The sequence below is a fragment of the Corythoichthys intestinalis genome, chromosome 20 (genome assembly GCF_030265065.1).
Source record: "Corythoichthys intestinalis isolate RoL2023-P3 chromosome 20, ASM3026506v1, whole genome shotgun sequence".
NCBI classification, from domain to species: domain Eukaryota; kingdom Metazoa; phylum Chordata; class Actinopteri; order Syngnathiformes; family Syngnathidae; genus Corythoichthys; species Corythoichthys intestinalis.
The window spans coordinates 26,381,576-26,398,238 of record NC_080414.1 but is presented as its reverse complement, the minus strand read 5'-3'; the positions used below and the strand labels follow the sequence as shown (position 1 = coordinate 26,398,238).

At 38.3% G+C, this 16,663-nt stretch overlaps 1 protein-coding gene across 2 annotated transcripts in view; it reads left to right on the top strand.

Moving 5' to 3' along the window:
* The window catches only part of kcnh2b (potassium voltage-gated channel, subfamily H (eag-related), member 2b), a 373,189-nt gene that overhangs the window by 192,276 nt on the left and 164,250 nt on the right, over positions 1-16,663 (top strand). For both annotated transcript variants that reach the window (XM_057824262.1, XM_057824263.1), the window contains 2 exons: positions 563-888; positions 965-1,176. In XM_057824262.1, the coding sequence (XP_057680245.1) occupies positions 563-888; positions 965-1,176 (538 nt within the window). The remainder of the gene's footprint in view (positions 1-562; positions 889-964; positions 1,177-16,663) is intronic.

Sequence of the window (16,663 nt, the reverse complement as noted above, 5' to 3'; positions counted from 1 at the left end):
GCTAGGGCCAATTGTCCCATGGTTTTTTGAGAAAAAAAAACATGAAAATTATCACCAGTTACTTTGCCAAGTAAATAATTACGCTTACATTCAGGTAACTGAGTTACTAACACAGTTACTTTTTGGGAGAAGTAATTTGTAACTGTAATTAATTACTTTAAAGTAAGATTAACAACACTGGTAGTGATAATATTGAAAAAGAGATTTGTCGTTAGAAATAAAAGGTGAGATCATTGACATTAAAAGTGATGATGTGCTGATTATATTATGACATCATGTTAGAACAGAGCATTCAATCAGACTGCTTACTGTATGTATACAAGGTGTTCCTCTACATATTTGCAACTGGCGTACTAATCTAAAAGCATAGTTTTGGCACTATTTTATTTAATCTTGGTGTAAAGGAAATGTGCCCAAGTGAAAAGCTTTGTTTAGTCAGGCCATTGCCCTGTTAGTGTAGCTAGTTTACCTATCTTAAAGTCTTGTGGCATATATTGTAAATAAATACAATTTCTAATTCAACATCGGCACTAATCAGAAGTGTTGCCTTTCTTTATCCAAGGTCAGCTCTGCAAGGTTGGTCAGAAGACCACCTGGAGGACCAACGTACTTTACTGGACTCTGTGTCTCCTGTACCCCCCCATCCACCACCTCAGCACATAACCCACCTGGCTGGACCCCTCACCCAGTCCTCCCCTTGCGTAGCACCTCACCATCGCCTCAGCCTCAACCAAGACGCCTCTGGCTCTAACTGTTCCCTATCGCGCAGCCGCTCGCGAGAGAGCTTCCACAGCATGAGGCGTGCATCGTCTGTCGATGAGATTGAGGCCATGAGGCCTGACTGGGACCGGAAAAATAGGAGAGCAAGTGTCCGACTAGGAAGCACTGGTGCGATAAATCAATGCTCCTCTTCTTTTACATTTCTGTAATTTTAACAAACTTTGTATAATTCATGCGTTTCCAGGTGCAGTGAACAGTAAGTCCAACATACTGAACTCCACGTCAGACTCTGACCTCATGCGGTACCGTACCATCTCCAAAATTCCTCAGATCACCCTAAACTTTGTGGATTTCAAACCCGACCCCCTCATCGCCCTGCCCACAGGGGAGATGGACATCATTGCGCCTTGTAAACTCATCGATCGCACGCACAATGTAACGGAGAAAGTCACACAGGTAGGGTTGAGTTTTTATTCCTCGAGTGAGAGACCTGCATGAAAGGGGCGGAATGTGTGTCATTTGTTGTGGTTAATGGGCTGCCTTATGATATGTGGCTTTTTAAGAAGCTACACTGCATCACACAACATTAGTTTTTGGTTGAAATGGTTTTAGATGAGATCATGCCCTGGTGCACACAGTGGTCAGTGTGACTTCAATAACGGATGCATTTGTGGCTGAAAATTCTGAAAATTTTTGCATTTGTGTCATGCTGTAATGCTGAAGATGTGAAAGAGAAATCATTACTCCAAGAATGTTCTTTTTGCCTATGGCAGCCATCTTGGATTCTATTCCGGAGCTATGCAAAAATGGCTAAATATTCTTGCTTTCAAAGCAGAGCTGGTTGTAAGCATGCATTTATGAGGGAGCAGTCAGAAATGTGTAGGGGGAATCATATGTACACATCATGTTCCAGCACTCCCACACCCTCGCACCCCACCGACATACTGCTTATAGTAACAGCGTTTATTTCATTGAATTGGGTTGTTAATTGTGTCGAACCCCAACCTAGAGAAGTGCATTGCACTTAGTCAGGCCTCAACTTTCACATAAAAGTTAGTATAAGTCAATACAGATTTATTTTGCATTGATCATGGAGAATGTCCTGTCCACAGCAAAAAGTGTACATGCAGGTTATGCCATATTGTCCCTGCCAATGTTGAGATCAAACCTACGGCCTTGATTATGGCTAGGGATCTCTCACCACTTCGTTATATTTCATCAATGTTTCTTAAACAGTATCTGGAATAAACTATGTTTTTATGTGGGAATATATGACATGTACTTTTATTGACATAATCTTTTACTGAAGCAAAATGGAATAATACTGTTTTTTATGTAGATTTTTTTTTTCTCTCACCATAAAAAGTACTTGTTACTCCTGAATAACATCTGGTAGTAGCTTGCTCTTGTTTTGCCGTTGATAGCCATTGGCTGCTCCGCTTTATTTTTCACGATGTCCCAGAACATACCCTTCCAACCTTGAAGAAACACATCCGAGCAAACTGAATAAAGCGAAAGAAAAAAAAAGAGCATTAAAGATTAAGTTAAGCCCTCTGTTAGGGCAATGGTCTACAGAGAGTTACTAAAGGGAATGGGAATGATTTGATCCGATCATGCTCTTTTTTTCCCTGTTGGTCTCAAAAGACAATAATCCTGAGGTGATGATGCAATACAATAATGTAATCATGCTACACTATATGAGTTGCAGCTGGCAAGGTCAAAACACCACCCCAAGTTGCTTAATATGTGCATGTTCGAGAGCGCACGTTTGCGTCAATGGGGTTTCATCCATGAGTACAGTAGTAACTACTATACGGATTAAACCAATGTAACCATTGTACGGATTAAACCACATAGGTTACAGCTGTCTCCAAATAATATTACTAGACAGAGTACAAAAAGTTTCAAACTATGATTATGATAAGGCGTGAATCTAATGTTAATCAACTTTTCTTGTCAATGTAATGTATTTTGTAAAACTAATTGAATACATTAAGATCAACTAGTTTATATATGAACTCGCCTTATAGGCGCTTTTTTTCAGCCAACGTTTTGGTGTGTCTAACAATAGGATTCTTGTGATTTTTTATTTTTTTATTTTTATTTTTTTAAGGCTCAGCTGTAATGACAATTCAAACCTGAAGATGGTAGCACATCATTGTAAGGTTTATTGCGAGGCCTCCGCAGTTCCCTCAGACTAGGAATACATTGCCGATCCAGGAAAACGAGTGAATAATTTAGATAATCCATAAAATATTTTGGAAGGGAGAGGCATACCCCTATTTTCTATTTCCAAATGTGTTGTGTCTTGTGTTGACCAAGTGATCCCACTTAGGTCGGCTATATTGATTGTATTTATTGATTCTGTTGCTTGCACAAACAAATGACTAGAAAATGAAGACACAATAGAAGCAACAGAGAGAACAGAAACTTAAAGTGCACATTTCCCGTGGTATGCACATAATAAATGAGTGGAATGAGTGCCATACTGAAAAGAAACAAAAAAAAGTGCAATTAAAAAAATATATATATATATGGTGAAGTCATGCTGAATTTATAGGCTACTATAACTTTAATCCCGTGTGGTAATTGTATCTTTTTTTGTTTTTGTTTTAAACATTGCCCAAGTACACCTTGCAAGTTTCAACTATGCACTCTTTATTGCTTAATTTAAGAAAATTAGTGTACATTTTTATACTCTTGAGCACTGACGGAACTATTGTGAAAAGGGCCCGGGTGTGATTAGTATCACCAGGCCCATTGAGTCCCCAGCCTGAGGCACCTCCACACGACCGGCCGAGGGTTAGGGTTGGGGGGGGGGGGGTCCTGGGGCCTGAAATATTTTAACACTTAAACATAGGGCCGTGCAGAGACCGATAGAAGGGCAGGTGCTCATAGATCAAAAGGGGCACAAAACAAGTATTTAATACACCTTACAACAACATAACTTCCATTTTAACCAGTTTAACGGTATAATTGGCTGTGACTGTGACAGACCTTAACTCATTCTCTCCCAGCCATTTTCAAGGGAGCAAGGCCGGTGGCAAGGCCGTTTTACTGGATTGTGACTGATTTTGCAAGGCCCACAGAAAATTCTGTTCTATTGCCATATAAACATGGAACCCACCAAAACAAAGACTAGACTCTCTTCTTTCAGCAGGAAAAAAAAAGTTGGTTCATATCTTTTTTCATTCTTTAGAAATCAGCATTAGAAAAGAGCTTAGTTTGAGCAATTTTCCAATTTCTGATGAAAAAACTGAGAATTTGAGCTTTTTGTATAAGCATACATTTCAAAAATAACTTTGACTTTAACCAGGGGTGAAAGTGGCTAGAATTTCTTGCCGGAACTCCCCAATGTGAAGGTCGCCCCGGAGCCAGAAATTTTATTAATTTTATTTTTTCTTTCTTTCTTTTTTTTTTTATTTTTTTTTTTTTTATGGGGGGTGGGGGTTATCAAACCTCTTAATAAACTGCTGAAATGCAAAGAAAGCTGTTTTAGCACAGTTATTTCTATAACACAGGGCGTCCAAACTTTTTCCAAAGGGGGCCACATATGGTGTGGTAAAAATGTGGGGGGCCGACCTTGGCTGACGTCCTTTACGTAGAACAATATATTTAAGCAAATTTTAGCAAGCCATTTGGTGTGTCACATTTGCTTTATTTATTTTTTTTTTAGGGATGTCAAACGATTAAAATTTTTAATTGAGTTTATTAAAGCTTAAAAATTAATTAATCGTAATTAATCGCAATTAATCGCAATTCAAACCAGCTATAAAATATGCCATATTTTTCTGTAAATTAATGTTGGAATGGAAAGATAAGACACTAATGGATATATACATTCAACATATGGTACATAAGTTCTGTATTTGTTTATTATGACAATAAATCAACAAGATGGCATTACCATTATGAACATTCTGTTAAAGCGATCCATGGATAGAAAGACTTATAGTTCTTAAAAGATAAATGTTAGTACAAGTTATAGAAATTGTATATAATACGCGTATTAATGTTTTCGTTTTAATAAAATTTGTAAAATTTTCAATCAAAAAATAAACTAGTAGCCCGCCTTTGTTGATGTCAATAATTACTTACACAATGCTCATGGGTGCTGAAGCCTGTAAAATCAGTCGCACCCAAGCGCCAGCAGAGGGCGACAAAACTCCGAAAAACACAACAAGTACACATTTCACTGTGCTGTCATTTTAATCTGTTTGAGCGGGGCATTTGTGCATTAATTGCGTCAAATATTTGAACGTGATTAATTAAAAAAATTAATTACCGCCCGTTAATGCGATAATTTTGACAGCCCTATTTTTTTTTTAATTAATTATTTCAACAATCTCACAACCAGCCTTTGTGGCGTTCTCTTTCGACTCTCGGGCTCTTGCGAAATACTGCTGCTGTAAAATTAAACTAGCTTCAAGTTGCTTCAATTTCTCGCTACGTATCTTCCCTGTAATCTTGTCGTACATGTCAGCGTGTCTTGTTTGGTCATATCGCCTGACATTGAACTCTTTAAAAATAGCGACTGTCTCTTTGCAAATGACGGAGACACAGTTGTTGCGTGTTTTAGTAAAGAAATAGTCCAATTTCCACCTATCCTTGAAGCGTCGGCCGTCACAGTCAACATTCTTTTTTTTGTGGATTGTTGCCATTTTAGAAAATTGGGAGTAAAGGGTAACACAGGGTAATGTTGCTTAGAGTGCTGCTTCCTTTTAGTGGGTAAATGAGGAGCAGCATTTCGTGTGTAAGCTACTTCATATGCTGGTAGCAGTACTGCTGGCCAATTTATTAAGTCTGTGTGCGGGCCAGACGTTACTGATTTTATGACAGAGTCTGGAACATGAAAACATGCACATTTGAACCAATCTGAGCTAACCATCTCTGCTGATCACATGTCAGTATGTCAGCAAATTGAACGGATAAATGAGTCCAGGCGTTTTGCTTTGCTGCGTGCATTCGCACATTGACGTGACTCATCATCGTCAGACTAACTACTGCAATAGTAACTGCAGCAGCTGGGGAAACCTCCGTGCAGTCCGTGGAATAAAATAATAAATATTCGTGGAAGCGGATTACGCCACACAAACACTTTATTATGCTTATTGTTAACACTTGTGTATGTAAATCTGATGTTGGTAGATTGTTTTCTTCTTGGAGATGAAATGCATGTGTGGCAGCATTTTTTTACATAGCGTTTTTGACAGTTGCCGTCATATTTTCGGAATCAAAGCACCGTGTACAGGAACAGCATTCCGGCCCTGAAGCTCATACCGGAACTGCGTTCTGGCCCTGAATCTTATACCAGAACTGCGTTCCTGACCGTTCTGGCCCACTTTAACCCCTGACTTTAACACAGCTATTTTTGCTTTTGTGACAGCCCAAACATCTGAATAATGTTTTTGTTCTACAAAATAACATAACAACAAGACGAATAGAGCTTTTGATCGCAACGTAACAATTTATTTACACATAACTAAACTATTGAACTGTTGAACTATTTGCGCACATAACAACGGGGAAGGCTCTCGGCTGCTCCCGGTTGAATGAGGTGGCTCCCAGTAATCTGATGTGTCCGGATCAAGATCGGTCTCTCTTTTTTCATCATCTCCATCATCTTCATCGTTGGTTTCAACCTCGAGCTCAGGAGTAACGCAACGTGAGCTCCGGAGAACGCGTGTGGAACCTGACGCTGTTGTGGCCATCACCGCCTGTCTGATCAAGATATTTTTTTTAATCCTTCTTTGATGATGGTTTGTTTTCTTTTCTAAACACTCCTCCAGTGTCGTTTGCCTTTTTTTTCCGATCGTTCTCCACATTTTTCTCACGCGTCTTCACAAGATCCCTCCAACTTCCGTTTCCTGACTATTTTTCTTCACTTCCTTTGTTGGCCCGAGATGAGTTCTTACAAAATGCGCTACTGCCCTCCAGTGGCCAGTTTTATTGCTTTAAAATGAGTTTTGAGCATTGTGCATTGCAGTTTAGGTGCAACAGAACCTAGAGATACCTCTTGTAAAAAAAAAAAACGTAAAAGACGTATAAATACGTTTTTGGGACACTGAAACAAATAAAAATTAGAACGTATTTATACGTTTTTGGTAGCAAATCAGTTAATTGGGAGGGGGGAATAGCGAATAGAAATCAACACTGTCATCAACACTTTCTGGCTGTGACTGAGTATTTGCCTCTTTTCTTCCTTCAACCTCTACATCCTTCCTCAACTTGTTGTTCATCTGAGAACAAAACACATCAGAGGGTCACTTAGCCACCATCAACAGTTTTTTTCAAACTCTTCAAAACTCAAAGCTTTATCCAGCTTTTTTTTTTAATCCCTCAAGATCCCGTCCTTATGAGGCATGTCTACATAATTAAATATAAATCTTAAATTTTTGAAAACTTTATTAATTTTGTTCTTTCTCAATAACTATGAAGGTAGATGGCAGCTTAGCGACATGCAGACAGCTTTTTTTTTTCTTTCTTTCTTTTTTTAAAGGTGTTTTTCGGTGTTCAAGTAAAATACTCGATGGGGTGCTTGCAAAGTCGGTCAGCAAAAAAAATAAAATAAATAAAGACCACTCAAAGGGGGCACTTTGGGCATGTAGGGGCAAAGGGGCAGGTGCTCAAGCATCCCCCCTCCCGCACGTGCCTGCTAAACACTGTATTCTAACACCACACGGATCATCTTACCTTTGCTTTTGCCCAAACACGCCCCATATTGCTCCCGCAAACCGGGCCCCCTGGATCTAAAAAGATAAGTATTGGTTTAAAAATGTCTTACGGACAAAAAGACACGGGAAAAATATATATTAAAAATCGTTACTATCACTGTACGTAGCTAAGAATTCCAAAGTTTCTGTCCAATGAAAGACATTTAAGTCCAAATTTTGACCTCCGTGAAGTTTGGGCCCCTCATCAGAAGCAAATTTAGATAAAAATGTCAATCGTTTGTGCTACGTTTGTGCTTGTTTGGGCTGTAAAAGGTTTTGTTCTTGCTGCTATCATTTTTAAGATATTTACAATTCTTTCATAGGTCAATCTGAGGTCAACCAGCCCTCGATTTTGATTAAAAATGGCTAAAAATTGAGTAAAACGTGTATGCTTTGTCTGTCCAGTAAAAAGTTTCATTTGTGCTGCTGGAGTTGGATACAGAAAGCTGCAAGTGACGTCATCACTCAAAATGAATCTCACCATATCTGTAAAACGATGGAAGCACAAACGAACCCAAACATAGCATAAACGAATGGCATCATTTCAGGTCCATTTTGCAATAAATAGGGGCTGCGTGACGTCACTTGAAATTAATATCTCAATATCTGAAAAATGATAGCAGCACAAACAATTTTTTTTTTTTTAGCACAAACGAATGACATGATTTTTCTATAAATTTGCCTCTGATGGGGGGGACAAATCATGGAGGTCAATTTTTTTTTTTTTTTTTTTTTAATATTTTAATCTACGGTACACAATATTGCATGATGTGAGGTTTGGGCTAGCACATGCCACTTTCTGAAAACCTATCAAAGAACTCTTGCTGTGACATCGGCAGCATTACATTAAGTCATATCTAGGCCATACATATTTATTTCATGAGCAGGCATTATGGGAAGGCTTTCTTATGCTCAAGGGACTTCTCTGTTCAAAAGTCCGTATAGAACTAACTGTTTTTGCATGCTTAGTTGACAAATTCAGGTAACAATAGTGTAATCACTGTGCTGTAAAAAAAATCTTCTCTCCAGGAGTACAGACAAAGAAACTACAAACCTTGATTTTGACATAAGAGCACAAAATAATACAGAAAAGAGCGATAACAATGCTATTTTTGAGACCATTTCTGACTTCTGAGAGGTGTACCTTTTACAAAATGTGATTTCTGAACACTTTGAAATGTATATTTCATGATATTGTAACCTTGACAAAAGGTTTTGGCAATTGCCTAAATTTTGACTTCATAAAACACTAGTAGTTTTTATCTATCTTGGCCTCTGTGCGACTTTTGACCCATTTTGATATGCCAGGTCACATATAAAAGCTATGACGCAGCTCAGTTTTTTTTTTCAGTGCCACTTATGTGTAAATATATATATTATTTTAAGGCTGGACTCAGCATTGAATTGAACTTGTTATGGTGAGGTATACACCCCTGGCAATGTCTCTGCAAAGCACTATGTTTGTGAACTAGGGCAGAAATTAATGAAAATGTGGGCTTTTCATCTCCACAATGAAAATCGCTCTCAGTCTACCTGGAGGAAAATAACTTCATTTATTCTGTTTAGAGCAGTGAATGAGACAGACAAGACTGTGGCTTGGTTTGATTTCACCCCCAAGTTACCATTACCCCTTTATGCATGCATGCATTGTTTATTATAAAGAAAGCAAGCTTCTCATAATAGGCGTCATATTACGAGCAGGCTGCTGTTTTGTACTTGAATGCCCTCATCCCCTTTAACTCAAATGTTTTTCTCTCGCTTGGAGTGCTGTTTTCAGCATATCACTATTTTTAATATTTTGGTGAAACGTCCTCACGTGCTCTGGCACCAGTGCCTAGTTCTCTCAGTTAAATGGGCTGGAATCTAGTCTGGGAGCATGTGACACACTCAACCTGCAGGACTGTAATTTAGCCGCCTGCTCGGTGGCTCCGCCTCAATACCTCAGACTGATTGAGTGTTTTTCCCATGTGAGTTCAATGACCCAAAAAATAGAAAAGCATCTTGTCAGTGTCGTAACGTTATGCATATATGAAAGACAGTGAAAAAAAAAATAACTGGACAAAACCTTGTTGATGTCATCTATTGCGTCAACCGACCTTCCTCCGGCTCATCACTTTTCACTGTTCTGGGCGGAAACCATGTTTTATGGCCGCGTTCATAAAGTCCATATATGGGTTATTTAGGCAGTACACATTAAGTGTATTATCATTAAGAATAATATCATTAGGGCATGTGTTAACTAAAAAAAAAAATGGAAAATTTTGATTAAAGGAAACAATAACTGAAACGTTTGTGTATTCACAAAACTAAAATGTTTTTATATTAAAGATATTTATTGTGTTTGATACCCAAAGAAGCAAAATTTAACCCTATACACTCTGAGCATTTTTTATGAAACTAGGGGTTGATTTTTCTATGAGTATTTATAATCTATGCCTTGTTGTACATCTTTTCATTCCTAAATCAGCAAACTTTTTTTTATTTCTATTTTTTTTTAATTTCTACATTTTTAAAAGCATAACCAGTTAAAGTAAATTTCATACGCCAAATATGGGAAATCACACACGCATTGCTTGATTATTGATACACTACGTATAAATCTCAGTTAGATTTTGACAACTAATTAGTAGTTGAAAAGAGGTTGAGCAAATGAGCACGGAGTAATTTACATTCCAGGAATAGTACTTTTTGACTTTTGTTTGTAAGCAATCGACATTATTGTCATGAAACTTGGGGGAAAAAAAACATTTTCTATTCATTTCAATGAAATGAAACTTCATCTTCTACATCTGAGAGGGGTCTGTTCATGCCTCTGGCTCTCTCTCTCTCTCTCTCTCTCACCCTGACCCCAGCCCTGCGTGGATTTTTGGCCCTGGCTAGGGGTATAAATCTGAAAATTGAAAAAAATATATATATTCTATTGTTTACAAATAGCCATTTTCACACTGTATTTTCAAATTCACACATGAGTATCGTATAAAAGTAAAATATAATAATGTAATCTCATAATCTATCAGTGACTTTTTAGGTTTCTAATGGATCTTAACATTTTACAAACAAAAAAATTTTTTTTGTCATTGTTTACATGGCCAATAATACAAGATGTTATCAATTCATCGGTTAGGGTCACTTTGTTCAAGGTAGGTCAGTTATTCAGTTAGATTAGATGAGAATCTTATCTAATTCAAGTGAATCTTTGGTATATTCATGTTAAATGGCAATATTTTTTAATTCTATTACCTTCATGGAGGGAACCAATGCCATTGTTTATCAACTGCTCTTCCTCCAAATCCATGTCCCCTCTCTCTGGAGACTCCTAATCAGACTTGGCATAAATTGTTATTATTATTATTATTTACTGCTTGTACTCTCCTCCTACGCACTGGATGGTCTTCTCCTGGTGTTCCACACCTTTTTCTACCCCTGCCTTGTTGTTATGATGCCATATTTCCAATATAATTGTGATCAACATTGATTATTCCGGCAAAGAGAGTATATAAAACTTTGCTGATGCAAGATGTGAGCCATTGACGCAAACTTTGTCTGAATTTTTCCTGTCGCCTCGGGATAAGTCGTTTAGTTTCGATGCGACAGTGCTGTCATCTGGTGTTGAATGAAAGACCTACTATTTGTCTATATACTGGTCAAAAATTGAGTCTTTATAACGAGTTTAACAGACGTTAGGGCCCACAGAAATCAAGGGGACGACAGCGTCCCCGATTGTACAGCACAGAGTGTATAGGGTTAAAATGAAAAAAATTCAAAATGACTGAATATATTTTTACAAAAAAAAAAACTGAACAAATTCAAAACTGGTATATTTGTGCACGTGACGAAAAGCCCACCCGTTTACAAATGTCATAGAGCATTTGACTCTATATAAACCAAATACAAAGTGTAGGATGCAGCTTTATTTTTGATGATGAAATGAAACATTTTGACATCGTCTTCTATGTCTTCAATTGTTCTGTTTTAAGACAGCCTCCAGTGGCAATTTCTGGTACTACCGGCGGTTGCATTTTGGCCTTTGCACACCATTTGTAGTTTTTCATTCAGATGAGACCGCTTCCTTCAATGGGTGTGAGAAATTTTTTTTAAATGGTTTGTAAGAGGTTTGATGTCACAACAACCCATTTTCTATACCACAAGTCCTCATTAGGGACATGGGTACCAATCCAATCCGATTTCAAAAGTTGTAGTGCAGCATTAACTGGTCGCCAGTCAATCACAGGGAACTGCGACCCACTTGAAGGTTACCCTCTATCATTAATATTTCACTCCAACAGCATATCTGTGAAAGAAAAATCACAAAGACGTCATCCATCATCTATCAAGTCACTTCCTGTGACTCAGATATCACACTTGACACTTTCCTTGAGATAAAAAAAAAAAGGATTATACCGTGTAATCTGACTGAATTGAAATGAATACATTTCTCAAAGTCATTCATCTGCCACAGTATATTATGAATGTGCGCAAAATGATAAATGGAATAGTTGATTATCAAATGAAAGACTCATGTTAAAAAGAAAAAAAAATTTTTTGAACCAAACCAACAACTTTGCAAATTGTCTCCCTGTTCAGTATGAGCAGCTAATCTATATGTAACTTATGTTTCCCTTTCTAGCCCACCTCAAACAGCATTAAACAGGCATTGATTTTGCCATTTGTAACGCTCTACATAACTTGGGTTGTTCTGAAGTAAATTTGGGCTTTGTCTGTGAAAGAACACGATGACACTGTCCCACAGGGCAATCACAATTGATATGAGATGAAATGAAAAAGTTCCATCATTAACACGTGTGAGGTATTACTTCTAAATTAGCTGCCAGGAACATTCTGGTTTTATTTCAAGGTGGCATTGATTTAGCCGTGAATGTGAAGCTACAGTAATAATTTAATATGCAAGTTTTCACAAGTGAGCTGTTCATCTGCGAGAAAAAAAAAGAAAAAAAGTCTTATTTATTATAGTACCTGTGAGAGGAGTACATAAAAATACTTAGGTGCTAAAAATATGTATAGAGTTTACTGTATTTTCAAGATATTTCATAAACCGACTTTACAGTTTTCATATACAATAGATATTGATCATGTGCATTTACAAAGCAATTCTAATAAAAAAATTAATATGTACACATCCCCATCTACAGTCACAATCATTGCAAGATGTTTTTGTAGGAGATGAAGAAACAAGAGAAATTTAACCCTTTATTAGAAAACTGAAATTCTGTTTTTTCTTTTTTTTCGCATTGTGTCAACATTTTCGAAAGCTTCTTATTCTTATGTTTGTTCATATTTTTCTTTCAACACAATGCCTGTTAGTGTAGAGCATGCCTCCTTTGTCCCTCATGCCCCCATCCCTCCTCACTTTTGCACTGTGTGACCCAGTTCCTTTTCCCTGGCCCCATTAATCACACGGCTCCTCATCATAACAGGTAATTGAATCAGAGAGCTCAAAGTTTTATGAAAACAGAGCATTGATTACCTAACAATGTCCCTTGTTTTCATGTATAAAAATCTACTTTCGGTGGATTTACACTGCAGTTCTGGGTGCCCAATTCCGATTTGATTTGATTCCTAAATTCAATTGATTTCAAGGGACATGTTTCTTTTATTATTATTATCATTATTTACAGCAGTTCTTGTACTTATTAGGAGCACGGGTGAACCGCAGCCTTCTCGGCCTGATTTATGGAGTGTGCACATAATTATGAATGGAATAGTTGATGATCAAATGAATGTACAGTGGGGCAAATAAGTATTTAGTCAACCACTAATTGTGCAAGTTCTCCTACTTGAAAAGATTAGAGAGGCCTGTAATTGTCAACATGGTTAAACCTCAACCATGAGAAACAGAATGTGGGGGGGGAAAAACAGAAAATCACATTGTTTGATTTTTAAAGAATTTAATTTCCAAATTAGAGTGGAAAATAAGTATTTGGTCACCTACAAACAAGATTTCTGGCTGTCAAAGAGGTCTAACTTTTTCTAACGAGGTCTAACCAGGCTCCACTCGTTACCTGTATAAATGGCATCTATTTTAACTCATCAGTATAAAGGACCTGTCCACAAGCTCAGTCAGTCACACTCCAAACTCCACTATCGCCAAGACCAAAGAGCTGTCGAAGGACACCAGAGAAAAAATTGTAGACTTGCACCAGGCTGGGAAGACTGAATCTGCAATAGGTAAAACGCTTGATGTAAAGAAATCAACTGTGGGAGCAATTTTTAGAAAATGGAAAACATACAAGACCACTGATAATCTCCCTTGATATGGGGCTCTATGCAAGATCTCACCCCGTGGTGTCAAAATGATAACAAGAACGGTGAGCAAAAATCCCAGAACCACACGGGGGGACCTAGTGAATGACCTACAGAGAGCTGGGACCACAGTAACAAAAGTTACTATAAGTAACACAATGCACTGCCAGGGACTCAAATCCTGTACTGCCAGACGTGTCCCCCTGCTGAAGGAAGTACACGTCCAGGCCCGTCTGCGGTTTGCTAGAGAGCATTTGGATGATCCAGAAGAGGACTGGGAGAATGTGTTATGGTCATATGAAAACAAAATAGAACTTTTTGGTAGAAACACAGGTTCTCGTGTTTGGAGGAGAAAGAATACTGAATTGCATCCGAAGAACACCATACCCACTGTGAAGCATGGGGGTGGAAACATCATGCTTTGGGGCTGTTTTTCTGCAAAGGGACCAGGACGACTGATTTGTGTAAAGGAAAGAATGAATGGGGCCATGTATCAAGAGATTTTGAGCGAAAATCTCCTTCCATCAGCATGACAATGATCCCAAACAAACAGCCAGAGCAACAAAGGAGTGGCTTCGTAAGAACCATTTCAAGGTCCTGGAGTGGCCTAACCAGTCTCCAGATCTCAACCCCATTGAAAATCTGCGGAGGGAGTTGAACGTCCGTGTTGCCCAACGACAGCCCCAAAACATCACAGCTCTAGAGGAGATCTGCATGGAGGAATGGGCCAAAATACCAGCAACAGTGTGTGAAAAGCTTGTGAAGAGTTACATAAAACATTTAGCCTCCGTTATTGCCAACAAAGGGGACATTACAAAGTATTGAGATGAACTTTTGGTATTGACCAAATACTTATTTTCCACCATGATTTGCAAATAAATTCTTTAAAAATCAAACAATGTGATTCTCTGGGGTTTTTTCCACATTCTGTCTCTCATGGTTGACGTTTAGGCCTCTCTAATATTTTTAAATGGGAGAACTTGCACGATTAGTGGTTGACTAAATACTTATTTGCCCCACTGTACCACATACGCTGAACTAAAGATGTTTTGATTCCGATACCAGCATTGGGAGTAACGCCAATACCTCCGCATTCACTCTACTCAGTACTTGTGAGCTCAGAGGGCAGGCTCCGATGTCTGTAGGTACATTGCGTCACAACAGGCGTTGAGCCTTGTGAAGCATGTGCAGTAGCAGAAAATAGCGTCACATCAGCAGCAGCAACATGTCAGCTTCTTGGCGAATTTGGGGGGGTGGTGGCACGTCCCCTCATCCCGTCCCTGAAGGCCGGTTGCCGGGGGGGCGAACCGCCTGGGGGATTACCCTGGATCCCGGGGGGTTGACCACGGCACCCTTGCTGGGCTGCGGAAGGAGGGATGAGTTGCGCTGGCTCACCCCCCCCCCACCCCCCATACACACTCTTCATTCTGTGGATTCACGCATGACTCGGTGCAATTAGTCACACTCACAAGTAGAAAACTCAGTGTCAGGACTAGCGATCAGATATAACAGATGACCCCCCCCCCCCCCCCCCCCCGCGCAGTGGGTGCAGGATTTCATTCCAACAAAACAAGACGACACCTTTGCACCAATCTGGTGTCTTACCAGTGTAATCAGTTGATTGCAGTCAGATGCTGCTTGTTGCTTGTTTTAGCAGAAACTTGGTTAAATTGGTTAAACTGTCCGTACTCGATCAGTTGGAACAAAAACCAGGACCCACTGCGGCCCTTGAGGACCGGTTTGGAGACCCCTGGTGTAGGCGTTCAATGTATTTCATGTTGTTTGTACTTCTTCTCTCTCTCCCTCCTTTCTTCTGTCCCCCCATAACTCCTTGCTGTTCACTGCTTTCTACTAATAAATGAGGCATGTTGAATGATCCCAATGGGTGTGTGTCATACTCCCATGTGATACATTAAAACTGTTCAGACCAACTGGACACCAGATTTCAATTTTCTGTGTCAGGCAGCTGATCAGGACAGGTTTAAAATAAATAAATAAATAAATAAATTAAAAAAAAAAAAAAAGTAATGATAATAAAATATATTGATTGCTATGCAGATTCTATTTTGATAATGTTAAAAATTTTAACAACTTAATCTAACTTAAAATTATTCTACTGTAATATGGCTTTGATATGTTTTTGTAAAAAAAAATAAAATAAAAATAGTTACGGTTGGACCATAATATGATCAATACTTAAATTATACAACATTGCACAGTCTACTTCTGTTCTACGTGAAGTAGCTAAAAAGGTTAACATTTGTTGTTTATTGCGTGGATTCTATCATTTGAGTTCCCGTTTGCCAGTTTCCTTTTTTTTTTTTTTCAAATAAATAAGTGTTCACACATTCGCAGTTGCATTCAAATGCCTTTTTACGGCTGGGCTTTTTGTTGTTTTATTTAAATAAATCCAAAAAGCATTTAAAATAAAATGTTCTTTTTGTATTTGATAAAAATGTGCACTGAGCCAGATCAGGGAAGCATAGACTGTCTTTTTTTTAGCAAACTGGTATCGAATTGGTACTTGATATCAGCCAATACTCACGGCTAGGGTTGTTCCGATCATGTTTTTTTGCTCCCAATCTGATCCCAATCGTTTTAGTTTGAGTATCTGCTGATCCCGATATTTCCCGATCCGATTGCTTTTTTTTTGCTCCCGATTGAATTCCAATCATTCCTGATAATTTTTCCCGATCATATACATTTTGGCAATGCATTAAGAAAAAAATGAATAAAACTCGGACGAATATATACATTCAACATACAGTACATAAGTACTGTATTTGTTTATTATGACAATAAATCCTCAAGATGGCATTTACATTATTAACATTCTTTCTGTGAGAGGGATCCACGGATAGAAAGACTTGTAATTCTTAAAGGACAAATGTGACTTTGTATATTGTGACTAAATATTGCCATCTAGTGTATTTGTTGAGCTTTCAGTAAATGATACCGTAGCCATGCCC